Source organism: Pelobates fuscus, chromosome 13 (genome assembly GCF_036172605.1).
Source record: "Pelobates fuscus isolate aPelFus1 chromosome 13, aPelFus1.pri, whole genome shotgun sequence".
Lineage (NCBI taxonomy): Eukaryota > Metazoa > Chordata > Amphibia > Anura > Pelobatidae > Pelobates > Pelobates fuscus.
Window position 1 is genome coordinate 13,309,879 of NC_086329.1, and position 15,532 is coordinate 13,325,410.

Genomic DNA, 15,532 nt, shown 5'->3' on the forward strand with positions numbered 1-15,532 from the left:
CAGTGTTACATAAAGTGCAGCTGTTTGTGGGAAAATGTGGTTTGTCTGAATCAATTAGTTCCCAAAATGTTGGGGTAGCTGTCTTGTTTGGTATCCTTAAATACAAATTGCATGAAAGACTTTCGCCCAGGACTTGTTTGGTTCGGTCATCTGACGGTTCGGCTGTTTGTTATTGGTACAAACTGACAAATCTGCCAATTTTTGTCCAAATGCATGTCTTATCTGTAGCTCAGGACACACTGAAACCAATCACCTCAATAAAATAAACTGACAGTTTATAAGATCTCACCATTAACGGAGTCTCCACATTCTTGGGGAGAGGTTAACCTCTAGTACACAAGATGCAGACTGACCCAAATGGTTTTGTGATCTATATTGAGCAAGGTCCCCCAAAAAGTTTGACCCCCAGTTGTATGTTTTAGTAGTAACAACTTTCTGCAGCTATTAAGACTTCCACCCCTAGTCCTATAACAGAGACTGCTTGTATGAATCCTCTGACTGCTAATTAGAATCATGGGGCTGATCTGACACTGTAATATATAATGATTTCCTAACCGCTTATCGCCACTCTGCTGGTCTAGGTGTCAATGCGGAGGCAGGAGATAGAGGATCGACTCAATGCTTGGAATATATTCAACGAAAAGAACAAGGAGCTCTGCGATTGGCTGACCGAGATGGAAAGTAAAGCCTTGCAAACGGCAGATGTCAATGTAGAAGAAATGATCGAAAAACTCCAAAAGGTAACAAACTATCCATTGTGTGCGTTTACATACATTTACAGGTGTTTGTACTCACACACATGCTAAATAATCTATGGCGGCACCCATTCATTTTTAAATCTTTTTTATTCTTTATTCTTATTATAAGCTGTAAATAAAAAAGAAGTCCAGACGATGAAAGGGGGCATACATCATGCATGTTTAAATAATAACAATGTGTGTATATACATATAACGCCCCGTAGATAGTTACTGGTTGCAAATGACTGAAAGATCTCCTGCTGTTCTGTATTTACAAAGGAAATGTCTTTTTACACTCTGCAGTACAATTCCTGATTTACTCCCGGATGTGGGAACGTTCTTTGTACCAACCACACTGTTTGTGGCCTTATTGTTATTATTCATTTTTAATTTTTTGGCTTAACAATCCAATTCCCCCCCCAAAAAAATCAGTGAATAGGCCAATATGATATTTATTTTTAATATACATTACGTAACACACTTGCAAATGGTACTCCCCCCTTGCAATGTCCCTTTAATCGTAGCAGATTAAAACACCTTTTGCTGCTGATTTGTAGTTATAAAGAACTTTCTTCACATTTATATAAAGTTTGCAAACGCTTATATTGTGCCCAATGTTGCCTGCACGTTTACCTTTTTGTGTTTGTTTTTGTTAGGATTGCATGGAGGAAATTAATCTCTTTAGCGAAAATAGAAATCACTTGAAACAAATTGGGGATCAGTTGATCATCGCCAGCAATAAGGCACGAGCCACAGAAATTGATAACAAGCTTAATAAAATAAACGATCGCTGGCAGCACCTGTTTGACATTATCGGCTCACGGTAAGCAAGACATCTCCGCTTCCTCTGTGCGGTCTCTAAATTGTATTGTTTAATCCCAGGGAAAGAAAGGTCTGCATTGTAATCCCGCTAAATAACATTCGACAAATTAATATCTCTGTAAAAAAAAAAAACCAATGATTATGTTCTATGCAAAGTTTCCTTCCTCTATGGTGCATAGACATTAGCTTTGCTTTTTCAAATTAAATCAGCAGTCTAGGCACCATAACCACTTTCAGCTGATGGGTTAGCCAGACCTTGGGACCTACCAGTCTTTGTCCAACAGTTTGGAAAAGGATTTTGATCCAGAACTAGGGAATGTTGCAATCAAACCATTACTGGGAGTATTATTGCTGTGGAGCTCTGTTATACACTCAGACACATTACTGGGAGTATTATTGCTGTGGAGCTCTGTTATACACTCGGACACATTACTGGGAGTATTATTGCTGTGGAGCTCTGTTATACACACACATTACTGGGAGTATTATTGCTGTGGAGCTCTGTTATACACACACATTACTTGGAGTATTATTGCTGTGGAGCTCTGTTATACACTCAGACACATTACTGGGAGTATTATTGCTGTGGGCTCTGTTATACACTCAGACACATTACTGGGAGTATTATTGCTGTGGAGCTCTGTTATACACTCAGTCTCATTACTGGGAGTATTATTGCTGTGGAGCTCTGTTATACACTCGGACACATTACTGGGAGTATTATTGCTGTGGAGCTCTGTTATACACTCAGACACATTACTGGGAGTATTATTGCTGTGGAGCTCTGTTATACACTCGGACACATTACTGGGAGTATTATTGCTGTGGTGCTCTGTTATACATTCAGACACATTACTGGGAGTATTATAGCTGTGGTGCTCTGTTATACATTCAGACACATTACTGGGAGTATTATAGCTGTGGTGCTCTGTTATACATTCAGACACATTACTGGGAGTATTATTGCTGTGGAGCTCTGTTATACATTCAGACACATTACTGGGAGTATTATTGCTGTGGAGCTCTGTTATACACTCAGACACATTACTGGGAGTATTATTGCTGTGGAGCTCTGTTATATACTCAGACACATTACTGGGAGTATTATTGCTGTGGAGCTCTGTTATACGCTCACACACACCAACAATAAGGTGCTCCTAGAAAAGAGGGACATTAGGATAGAAGGGACGGTAGTAAATAGGAACACTCTTGAGGTATGTAATTTGCAACAAGTGGAGAGCGTAACAGGATAATTGGAGCTATTGGCCTTCTGTAATGATTTACTATCTAGTTTGTTTAAAATGTCATTTTAAAAAGCTCCAAATTAAACCAAACCTGTTGGCTATTACTCGCCTTGTTGATCAGTACATTGTGTGATGGCCCGTCAAAGTGTTTTCAATGTGCCCCTAACAGTTACAGAGTAACTTATTAGTTCTTTGGATCAGTCCGTTGTGTAGTGAATGGTGGCCAGTAAACCAAACAAGTCCCTGATTAGTGACATTATTGCAATTCTCACCCGTTCCCATTAAAGTGGCACATTCACCGTCCGCCCAATGTCTAGAAGTGTCAGGCCGTTTTTAATATGCAGGCTTGCACCATTAAAGCTTTACGGTGTGGGACAGGAAATGTTGGAACATGTGAAGTAGTATAGAAATTAAAGATTAACCATAACTATTTAACACAAATCCAACTCTACTGAGAGACATTATAATGACTAATGGCAAAAGTAATGTGCTTTTTTTTTTTTAATTAGTTTTTTGTTTTGTTTTTTTATACGTACATTTGTGTAATTTTTAAAGTTGGGGTGGTTCTGAAAAAGGCAGGGTATAGATTTATACAATTTAACTTAAAAAAAAAAAGTGTACTAATGATATTTAGGAATATCCACGGCAGCCGTAAGATGGTTAGGCAGTTGAGATATATATATGGTGTCTGTGATGTACCCTTTTTTTTCTTCTTCTTTAGGGTGGGATGAAGGGAGGTTTTGTCTTTTAATAGTAACTTTTGATCTTATTCGTGGTATAAAATCCGGGATTGTGCTGATTCTTTAACGATGATCCAGTCTGTGACCCCCGCTGTGAACCCTTCAGTAGTATCTGTATATTTCTGTTTCATGGGGTTCTGTTTGTTTGTTGTGTTTTGTTTTTTTTCCTCTTGCAAGCCACTGTAAGTAGATAAACTGCAGTTAAGTGTTTTTGCAGTCATGTTGCCAGACGGTAGATGAAATATATAAATAACCCTGCTAAGTCTGTCTTTTATTTTATTCAAAGCACATTAGTCTGACTGTGGGCTTAGACACTGATGTGATTCTCTCTGCTCATGACATCAGGCTGAGCTTGACCATATGGCAACATTACAAGGAGGGCCCTCCGCGCATGTATTGTGTGCGTGTGTGCTGGCTTGTGCCATTCAAAAAGCATTGTCAAGTCCGATTACGGGCTGAAGCCTGATGCAGAGCCAAGGGGGAAGGGAGGGCACAATCCCAGACTCTCCATAGAAAATGCTGAGGTCGAACATCTGCCTTTTTCTAAAAGTCCACCGATAATTCTTAGGGAGCAGCGGCATGAAGCCACTCATTCATGCACCTGTTAAACCAAACTCCCAACTTCACACATAGATTAAACACGTGTCTGTTCACTTCTCCCATCCCTCTTGTACCTCCACGTTTATTGACCGAGTGTACAGGATAACACATACATGAATTTAAAGAGTTAAATGAGTGTATTACACCCGTAGTGATTTGATTTAAATTCACGAATGGAAGGGAAAAGGATTTAGTGTTGCTTTTAGCATTTTTATTTGACTTTGTTTGTTTGTGTTTTTGTGCTCTCAATTTAATTCGCATAAAAAAATGACCAATCCTTATTACATAGTTACATAGTTACATAGTTACATAGCTGAAAAGAGACTTGCGGCCATCAAGTTCAGCCTTCCTCACAGGTCATTAGAAACTATGTGCTTTGTATTTTAAAGAGTAAAGTAACACGGCATTTAAAATGTATATTGTATACAGCAGACAATAGCTCGAAGATGGGTTTCATCTTTTTTGTGTGCTGTTTTCATTAAACGTATACAATATTATTTATTTTTTTGGACTTGATAAGGTTCAGAGCAATATCTGGTTCTCAAAGATATCCAGTAAATTGTGTGCATAAATGGTACACTCGTTGCATATACAGAGTTTAAATGTTAAAAATACACGTTTTTGGAGGGAACTTTGATAGGTTGAATTGCTAAATTGCTGCAGATGAGAAATCGGCTTTTAAAAGTATACATGGGGGCAGTACTTGGGGGAGCTTAGATGAACACCACTTTAATTATTTTTAATACAGTAGGAATAGTTGGTGCGTTGGGTTGTGTCGTTTAAAAAAATAAATGCAAATACGTTTTATATGTACGTAATTATATTTTATATAATACAATATTCTCTAGAATAAAATGGGGCCAGGTGCTAGAATTCAGGTAATGCCCATTAACAGCCGTTACAGGTTCACTGGGCACATGATACCCAGCTTTATGATGATTTTAGGTTTCCCAATTCTCTGGAGTTGCATGTCTGGGCATTAATCCACCTGATTAAATACATTATTCAAGGTTATGTGTTTGTCATGGTGGCGGTAAACCTGACGTCATGGACTGAATGCAGGTCCCATCCTTCAACCAATGACGCTGGCCCGGCTAGTTCTAATAATATTTTATAAAGATATATTGCTTTACCATTGGAGATTATTTGCTATTAGGAATTACTAACTAGGTCAGGTGGATAATAGACTGTGAAGGATATAGCCGTAAAGCTGACTAGCCTCATTGTGTGTTTAACCTGATGGCGAATATTGAGATGATTGATTTAGACTGTGAGTTTACATCACTGGTTTTTATGACTTTTTTTTTTCTCTCTTTTCAATGCACCTGTTATATTAACCCTTCCATTGATTTAGGGTTAAGCATTTTGCTCCTTGAGTGACACTTTTCTGGAGGGGTGGGGGGGTGGAGCAGTGGGGCTTTAAAGTTTTCTCCAAATGCAGCTCTCTGTGACGGCATTCTGTGGCTCTCAATTTCCCCTATTTGAGTGCCTCCGTTATAAAAGCCACCCTTTGCTCAAAGCTCTACGGCAGCTGGGATTAAATACCACAAAGCTTCCTTGGGCTGAGCTCCAAGAGTGGCATGTTTGGGGATTTTTTTATTTTTATTTTTATTGCTTCATATTTTTTTCCCCTGAACTAGACAGAGCAGATAAACTGCATCATTAATTCATGGACCACTTAGATCTTCCAGCTTGGTTTTTTATTGAAACTTCATTAAATACATTAAGTGCTAGTCCGTAAATAAAAGGCTACAGAAAAAAAACGAGGAATATAACTGAGATGACAAATGTCGTGAATGAAACAGAATGCAAAATGAGAACAAATTATTGTAATGTTGCATTTTATAAGGGATTTAGATTTTAACTGTCTCCGTCTCTGCAGCCGAGCCCCAGAGCTAAACTTGTAAAAAAGAAAATTCAAAATGTAATTTTCCAGAAGTGCAGCATGTGCATAACGTTGTAGTATACCTACAGGTCGGCCACATTGGGCAGTCTTTTTAACCAGTTAGTAGTAAACGTGTTCCTTGGACTCTAGGATACACGCTGATTTGAGCAAGCTCTGATCACCTTTCGTTTCTGTGCGTCCAACTCGTCTTGTTGCAGTTACGTGTCTGTTAATCCACCTATTGTACAGCGCTACAACTTTGTTGGTGCCTTTTAGATAATAATAATAATAATAGGCCGATTTTTTTTAAATCCTAACAATCCTGGCCCTAGTTTTTTTTTCTTGTGTAGTCTGGTTCCTTGGAGATGTAGGAAAACTGTCCAACTATTCTGAATCTATCAGTACAATGCCAGACCCTGTCACAAGGTTTCACTCTGGTAGTGTCTCTCATAGGGAAAATCTAACAAGTTTCCAAATAGCAGAACTAAAGCAGGTCATTAACCCCTTAAGGACACATGACGTGTGACATGTCATGATTCCCTTTCATTCCAGAAGTTTGGTCCTTAAGGGGTTAAAGAGCCCCCTTTAGTCACCAAAACAAATTTAGCTAAATAAAGAAGTTTTGGTGTATAGATCACGTCCCTGCAGCCTCACTGCTCAATTCTCTACCATTTAGCAGTTAAATCACTTTGTGTATGCAGCCCTAGTCACACCTCCCTGCATCTCCCTTCCTCATAGGCGTGTGCCGGTTGTGCCTGGGCACACCCTAATCACTCCTCCGTGCTGCACTACCTCTGGGCAGACTGACATGTCGGGTCCTCGGTCTATGACAGAGGACCCGACACAGGAGGGGCCCGGCGGCTTGCCCACAATGCCGCCGGGTGAGAGGCCCCTCCTGTCAGTCTGCCCTGATGGAGATCCAGCCTCAGTCTGCAGCTCCGCCGGGAGTTTGCTGCAGACTGAGGTGTCTCGCAATCTCCAGCCTGTCAGAGCGTTGCCACGGCAACGCCCTGACTGAAGATCGCGAGACTCACCATGTGGTCTGCAGCTCACTCCCGGCGGAGCTGAAGAGACTGAAGACTGAAGAGAGAGGGCGCCCACTGGACCACCATGGCAGGTATTTAAACCCCCCTCTGCTGCCCCCTGTCACTGCCCCCCCCCCACCCTGCCTCTGCCCCCATACCCCCCCTAACCCCTGTCTCTAACCCCTGTCACTACCCCTCTAACCCCTGTCACTACCCCCTAACCCATGTCACTGCCCCTCTACCCCCCTAACCCATGTCACTGCCCCTCTACCCCCCTAACCCATGTCACTGCCTCTCCACCCCCCAACCCCTGTCACTGCCCCTCCACCCCCCAACCCCTATCACTGCCCCTCTACCCCCCTAACCCATGTCACTGCCTCTCCACCCCCCAACCCCTGTCACTGCCTCTCCACCCCCCAACCCCTGTCACTGCCTCTCCACTCACCCCACCCCCTAGCACTGCCCCTCTACCCCCCTAACCCCTGTCACTACCCCCCTAACCCCTGTCACTACCACTCTATCCCCTGTCACTACCCCTCTATCCCCTGTCACTACCCCTCTATCCCCTGTCACTACCCCCCTAACCCCTGTCACTACCCCCCTAACCCCTGTCACTACCCCCCTAACCCCTGTCACTGCCCCTCTACCTCCCTAACCCATGTCACTGCCTCTCCACCCCCCTTAACCTCTGTTACTGCCCATCCACTCCCCCACCCCCTGTCACTACCCCTCTATCCCCCTAACCCCTGTCACTACCCCTCTATCCCCCTAACCCCTGTCACTACCCCTCTATCCCCCTTACCCCTGTCACTACCCCTCTACCACCCCTAACCCCTGTTACTACCCCTCTACCACCCCTAACCCCTGTCACTAACCGTCTACCCCTGTTACCTCCTGTCGCTGCCCCTCCACCCTCCTAACCCCTGTCGCCCACACAGTGCACCCCTCACAATCATACACACTGTACCCCGCAAACACTGAATCCCTCACAATTACACAAACTGTACCCCTTACAATTACATACACTGTACCCCTCACAATCACACACACTGCACCCTTCACAATTACACCACACTGTACCCCTCGCAGTCACACACTGCACCCCTTACACGCTGCACCGCTCACAATCACACACACACTGCACCGCTCACAATCACACACACACTTCACCTACGTATATTTGTATTAATATATATATATGTGTGTGTGTGTGTATGTATGTATGTATGTGTGTGTATGTGTATATAAAAATACATATACACGCGGCGTGTGTGTGTGTTTGTGCTTTAGGGTGCACACCCTAATGCAACAGGCTGCGCACGGCTATGCCCTTCCTAAACACATCCTGTAAAGAGTCATGTAATGTTTCCAATTCTTTTATTGCATATTGTGTTTAATTTAGAATTTCTTATCTCCTGCTCTGTTAATAGCTTGCTAGACCCTACAGTGGTCTCCTGTGTGTGATTAAAGTTCAATTTACAGAGCAGGAGATACATACTTTTAAAGTAAACTGCATCTGATTGAAAATTAAACCATTTCGCCCCCCCCCCCCCCCCCCCCCCCCCCCAGCAGCCAGGGGAGATCTAGGGCTGCATGGACATCAACAAAAATGATTTTTTTATTTTTTTTTATCACTATACTATTTATATAACAATTACCTGAAATCACAAAATCAATCACACACACACACCCCCACACACACCCCCTATATATATGTACTATTTGTTTGAATAGCTGTCCTATGACTATGACCACATTCAGTGTTTATTCTACATGTTATTTTAATATATTTACTAAACTATCATACATCCTTTAAATTACATTGGGGCTTTTTGTCTTCAAATTCCGCCAGCAGCTCTTTGGATATAATGGGGTTTGTTTATTAGGCAGCAGCAGGAGAGATCCAAAGGAACCAGAGCTGTGCCGACCCTTAGACGTAGCCTCTTACTCAGTGCGGTTGGTTTTTAATTGATTTGCCCATGTTATCCTATAAATACCCCAGGTATGTTCATACCACGGCAGGAAGCTCCTGGCCATTGAGTGGGAGGGACTTGACTCTCCATAGGATTGCTCTGATAATGCACTGATACTATGTTTACCCATAAGGATAGAATAAAGAATGTTGAACACAGTAAGTGCAACGTTATGTCTCCTGCTACATCAGGCCTGTGTTCTCTAGGCAGTGATTGCACATAGAGGGGGATGGGCTAGCCAGCCTGTGTGTGTGTGTGTGTTTTCTGCAGATGAATGAATGAGATTGAGCAGAGATGCAGGTTATTGCCTTGATTCCATTATCAGGCCTTGCGTTCAGTTTTTATAGCAAGCATTCCAAGTAATGTCTACAATGGGGGAGACCTGGGAGAACTGTGGAGCCATTTTTAGTTCAGTATATCTAAGGACACGTCTCTTTTCAGCTTTGATGGTAAGGCATTTTCCATATCATTAATATGCTCATAGTCTCCCTGGATGCTGGGTTTCTGGACACTGCAGTCAGACGTGCGGAGAGTGGTTCTGCTTTAACCCCTTGTGTACTGCAGCGGCAAAGGACACAGTTATCTCTGCTCCAGGTTTTCGTGCATCCTACATCCCTCTGTTGTAGACAGGGGTTGGGAGGGGGGGGAGATTTCTAATTGCTCAGTAGCTTCCGTATTTATAACCCCCCTCGCACCGCTGGTAATGAACTGATTTAACTCCTATTAATGTCATATAATTTTTTCCGTATGCACAAAATTGCTTATTACTGCTGTGATTTTGTGTGCGTTTTTTTTTTATACAGACATTTAAAAAAAAAAACGAATGGCTTGCATTGTTATAGACAAGCATGCTAATGGTTAAATGTTAATGGTTGCTTTCAAAGCATTCACGGGTAGTTATTAATCATATCTATGTCACATAAAAAAAAAGTTAATTATTAAAAACATGATTTTTTTTTTTTTATATTGGTTTTCCGATGCGTGTCTGGCTGTACATTCCATAACACGACTAATATCAATCATTGTTCAAGGTTTATGGAAATACATTATTGGTTGCTGTTAGGTTTGTCTTGCGCTTTGTGGCAGGTATATTACGAACATGTTAAAGTGTGAACTGTTGTTCGCACATTTAGGGTGTCCAGATTGGGCACTAGGTCATTACGTCCCACATTTAAATGTGGAGGAATGGAATACAGAAATCCTTTTAAATTGGCATTGTACAGTCATAGAACTTGTTTCGTCATACAAACCAAGGAAATCCCACATTCTTACGAAACGCAAATGGTCTAAACACAACCCTGCTCTGGCTGAGCGCTACAGCTAGGATCCTAAAATGTACTGTGCCCCCAATTTCCAGTATTTTGTTTTTTAGTATTTAGTTCTATGCATTTCTCCTAGAAATATCAATCCGGTCCATTTGTTTTTTAATTTACTTTGCGTATTCTATATAGCTAAGAGGACATACTGCGCCTTCCGTATTGCCTGCTGCACATTTTTGAATCTCTACCTTTATTTTAAACTGCTAACCGAATCCAGGTAACTACATACCTTCAAATATACATCTATGGTATCCAGTCTGCGGGTTTAATCACTCAAATTTGTAATTGGAGTTGTAATTCCCAACCTTGATGATTGTCTGCGTTTTAATTCTCAACTCCTCAGTACAACAGCGTGAGACTTGCGTCATGCTGAAGTCATCACAGTGTACCTGTATGTTGATTGGATAGTAAATGACTGCAGCTCTTTCAATGACTAAGTAAACAGTCCTTTTTAGAACACTGTAGATGAACTTGCTGGGGCCATTATATTCTCCTATATTGCCAGGACATTCAGACGGGTTTTTACAGTCACATTGTAAGGGGTCAAAAGCCCACCAAGTCCCTGTAAAAGACACACTGAAAGAAACACTACACAGCCCGAATACAAAAGAAAATCAATATTTAGTAGATGTACTGCTATATGAAAACATGCATGTAATATTTTTTTTCATTGAGGAAATGGGTAAGAACTGTTTGCAAAAGATACAGTTCTCTTGTCTGCAGCCTTTGCAAGCCCTCCCCTTCTAGCCCCGCCCTGACGTTCTGTGGCTGTCCAATCACAGACTTCTCAATGCAAGGCAGGTGCTCTGGACAAATGTTGAGTCAAGTTTGGCTCCACCGAGCTAAACAACCAGGAACTAACAGGACTGATTGTCTAACAGTTGTGTAACCAGGTTGTGGTGGCGATGGGGCAGAGTACATTTGGCTTCATTCCCTGTGATTTTTGTAAAAAAAAAAAATTCAATTTGTAAATTAGATCAGTTTCCCTGTTATTCCTTTTTTTCTTATTTTCCTGTCTGCATTCTCCCAAAAAGTTGCCTTGGCCACCCTACACTCATTGTGCCTTTTACCTTACTGTGTTGGGTGTTGGCTATATTACCTACTCAACAGGACGACCAATAATTGCTACAAAGATATATCTGTGACCTTATATGTGCTACCTCGTTTGAGCTATTTAGGAATTTAAAACAGAATGTGAGAAACCTCTAAACATTTATTATAAGCAACCTGGCTTCCCTATTTGTACTTCTATATGTATGTATATCACAAAAAAAAAAAAAATGAAGATGGTTTTATTCACCCCCCCCCCCCCCCCCCCCTCCCCTCCCCACTATGATCTGTCTCCCTAAACTCCTGCTTCCTACATTCTTCAACCCAAATACATGCTGCTTAGTTCCTTATGACAAATAGTAACTTAAAATTACGGTATGCATTGAAATATACATAAACTACCGGGTTTTAAATGACGAGATTTTAGCCTATTCACGTTCACTATACATTCATTTTACATTCCTCATTTATGATTTGTTTTGGTTAATCAATAATCTGAACCTGATGTTGACACAAGACCAGTATTATTTTTCTTTTTATAAAAGGAGAACTTTCTAAATTAAATTTCACTTTCTACCTGTGCAGCGTTAAGCGATTAAAAGAAACGCTGGTCGTTATTCAGCAGCTTGAGAAAAGCATGAGCAACCTGCGCACGTGGCTAGCTCGGATCGAGTCGGAATTATCCAAACCCGTTATTTACAGCATCTGCGATGATCAAGAGATACAGAGGAAACTGACAGAGCAACAGGTAAGTGATCACCATTACATTCTAGTGTATTGATTAATAGGAAGTCTAGATCATTTAAAATATACCTGCGTGTTAAAAATACTGATTGCACTGATGGTTCAAACCTCAAGGTCTGAGGCCCTATACCCAGCAGGGCTGCTCCTCATTCTAAATTAACTAAAAGGACATTTGTTGCACACTTTAACAATTCAAATGGACAAAGAGGGACACTTTAATATTACGGGGGTGAGTGGGATTGTGGATAGGGAGGGGTGAAGCTGTAATGAGAAATTTTAGATGACAAAACTTAATTAAACTAAAGTGTAATTTATAATAAGAACAATGTATCTTATTGACATAAACGGATTTCTAAAAACATTTCCTGTAATTTAAAGACACATTACTGGGAGTATTATTACTGTGTAGCTGTTATACACTCAGACACATTACTGGGAGTATTATTGCTGTGGAGCTCTGTTACACTTAGACACATTACTGGGAGTATTATTGCTGTGGAGCTCTGTTATACACTCAGACATATTACTGGGAGTATTATTGCTGTGGAGCTCTGTTACACTTAGACAAATTACTGGGAGTATTATTGCTGTGGAGCTCTGTTATACACTCAGACACATTACTGGGAGTATTATTGCTGTGGAGCTCTGTTACACTTAGACACATTACTGGGAGTATTATTGCTGTGGAGCCCTGTTATACACTCAGACACATTACTGGGAGTATTATTGCTGTGGAGCTCTGTTATACACTCAGACACATTACTGGGAGTATTATTGCTGTGGAGCTCTGTTATACACTCAGACACATTACTGGGAGTATAATTGCTGTGGAGCTCTGTTGTACACTCACACACCAACAACATGGGGCTCCTAGAAAAGAGGAACAGAGAGATTTGGCCCTAATATAGGGACGGACTGTCCCTCCTAAATAGGGCCACTCTGAGGTATGCCATTGAGGCTGTGGGATATTACCTATTACTATTGACCTGGTTTTAAATTGATTGAAATCTAAAAACGTTCTTTTTACGTACGCATTTTCATTTTTTAAAGACCATAAATATGTTGGTGCATTATTTTTACTAAGTTTTTTTTTTTTATAATAAAAGTCTTGTGCTAGTATTGTGTTAGCAGCAGCATATAGTCTAAAGAGAAACTTCTTTAAAATGTGACTCATAATGCCATTCGCAGTTTAAATCTTGTACAAACAAACTACGGTATCAAAGGGCATATAAGAACGGCACTGGGGCCAACGTAAAGCCATCAGCATTTATACTTTCCCAATAAATGCATAACTTTCATGTGTCTTGGTTTAGGCTGGTAAGTCCCTATATGGGACAACGTTTTCTTCTTTTGCTTTTACATCTTTGTTTTTACTTTGTTGTCTTTATTTTACATCTTGTAAACCGACTTCAGTAGGATACTGCTAATTAAATGTTAATAGAAAATGCAGCTTGCACGGTCATTGAGAATGAAAATATCTCCCTATGTTTTACATAGCCTTTTTTTTGTATTTCTATTTTTTACATATTTTTTTTAATGTTTAAGGAATTTGGTAGTCCACCGCAATCTTTTTCCTGGTTTTTAGACATAAATTGGAGAGTCAGATTATTTTTCTTCCTCCATGAAAACTTTATTTTTTTTCTGTTAAAGGGACACTATAGTCACCTGAACAACTTTAGCTTAATGAAGCAGTTTTGGTGTATAGAACATGCCCCTGCAGCCTCACTGCTCAATCCTCTGCCATGTAGGAGTTAAATCCCTTTGTTTATGAACCCTAGTCACACCTCCCTGCATGTGACTTGCACAGCCTTCCATAAACACTTCCTGTAAAGAGAGCCCTATTTAGGCTTTCTTTATTGCAAGTTCTGTTTAATTAATATTTTCTCATCCCCTGCTATGCTAATAGCTTGCAAGACCCTGCAAGAGCCTCCTGTATGTGATTAAAGTTCAATTTAGAGATTGAGATACAATTATTTAAGGTAAATTACATCTGTTTGAAAGTGAAACCAGTTTTTTTTTTCATGCAGGCTCTGTCAGTCATAGCCAGGGGAGGTGTGGCTAGGGCTGCATAAACAGAAACAAAGTGATTTAACACCTAAATGACAGTGAATTGAGCAGTGAAATTGCAGGGGAATGATCTATACACTAAAACTGCTTTATTTAGCTAAAGTAATTTAGGTGACTATAGTGTTCCTTTAAATTCAGAATGTTTTCTGATTTGCACATATACATGTATATACTTTGATAAGAGTTGATGTGATGATTTTTCAGGTAGATTTTCTGACTATTTTTAATTTTGTAATTTTTTTATTTTATGTATTTTGTAGGACCTGCAAAAGGATATAGAACTACACAGCGCTGGAGTGGCGTCCGTGCTGAATATCTGTGAGCGTCTCTTGCATGATACAGATGCATGTGCTAATGAGACTGAGTGTGACTCGATACAGCAGACCACGAGGAGTCTTGATAAACGGTGGAGAAACATCTGTACCATGTCCATGGAAAGGCGACTTAGGTAGGAAGATTGCAGCAAATATTCCCTCACATCCTACATGGAGATCTGGATGGAGACTATATTTATAACGATAATGCAGCAACCACCTATCGATCAATAGGCCATTTGTGGTTATTACTTTAAAGGCACATTGCAGACCCCTAAAACACTTTAGCTTTGCTGAAATGCTTTATGTGTGAATAAAGTGTCCTTTTTCGGGCCAATATAGCAAACAGTAAGGAATTTATAGAAAACATGTCCATCGAACGTCATTCAGGCCCCGCCACCTTTGTTTTTGTTTTTTATAGCCTTGACGGTTTACACTGTACATGTATTTATTTATTTTAACTTTAGAATTGAAGAAACCTGGCGTCTGTGGCAGAAGTTCCTGGAGGACTATTCTCGATTTGAAGAGTGGCTTAAAGAGGCTGAAACCATGGCCGCCGCACCAGGCTCCTCAGAGGTGTTATACACAAAGGCCAAGGAAGAACTAAAGAAATTTGAGGTTGGCTATTGTTTTTGTCAATCTTTCTTTTATTAAGGCATGCAAGATGGGGTACAGAAAATAAAAGGGGAAATGTACGAGTAGTTATACAACATAGGGATAATACAGCGTAAATATCGAGTAAGCACATTTCCTGGATAATAATGCCTCATATTTTTTTTTTATTTATATGGTGTTTAGCTCGGGTTATGTCTAGTGCAACAATGTACATGCGTCTCCTGTCGCACTAGCTGGTCCAGATTGTAGTGTGTGTTCTGTATTACCAGATATGTACAACATTTGTCAACGTTTAGTTAGTCTTAAGAGGATAAACATGTACAGTCAAACTGAACAATAGAGAAAGGTTACCTAAGCTGTTTTGTCTCAGGCTTCATGTAAAAGGTGGAACAAGC

At 40.6% G+C, this 15,532-nt stretch overlaps 1 protein-coding gene across 1 annotated transcript in view; it reads left to right on the plus strand.

Moving 5' to 3' along the window:
- The window catches only part of SYNE2 (spectrin repeat containing nuclear envelope protein 2), a 257,761-nt gene that overhangs the window by 220,190 nt on the left and 22,039 nt on the right, over positions 1-15,532 (plus strand). The window contains exons 99-103 of the mRNA XM_063440109.1: positions 582-740; positions 1,396-1,562; positions 11,983-12,145; positions 14,469-14,656; positions 14,990-15,140. Of these exons, the coding sequence (XP_063296179.1) occupies positions 582-740; positions 1,396-1,562; positions 11,983-12,145; positions 14,469-14,656; positions 14,990-15,140 (828 nt within the window). The remainder of the gene's footprint in view (positions 1-581; positions 741-1,395; positions 1,563-11,982; positions 12,146-14,468; positions 14,657-14,989; positions 15,141-15,532) is intronic.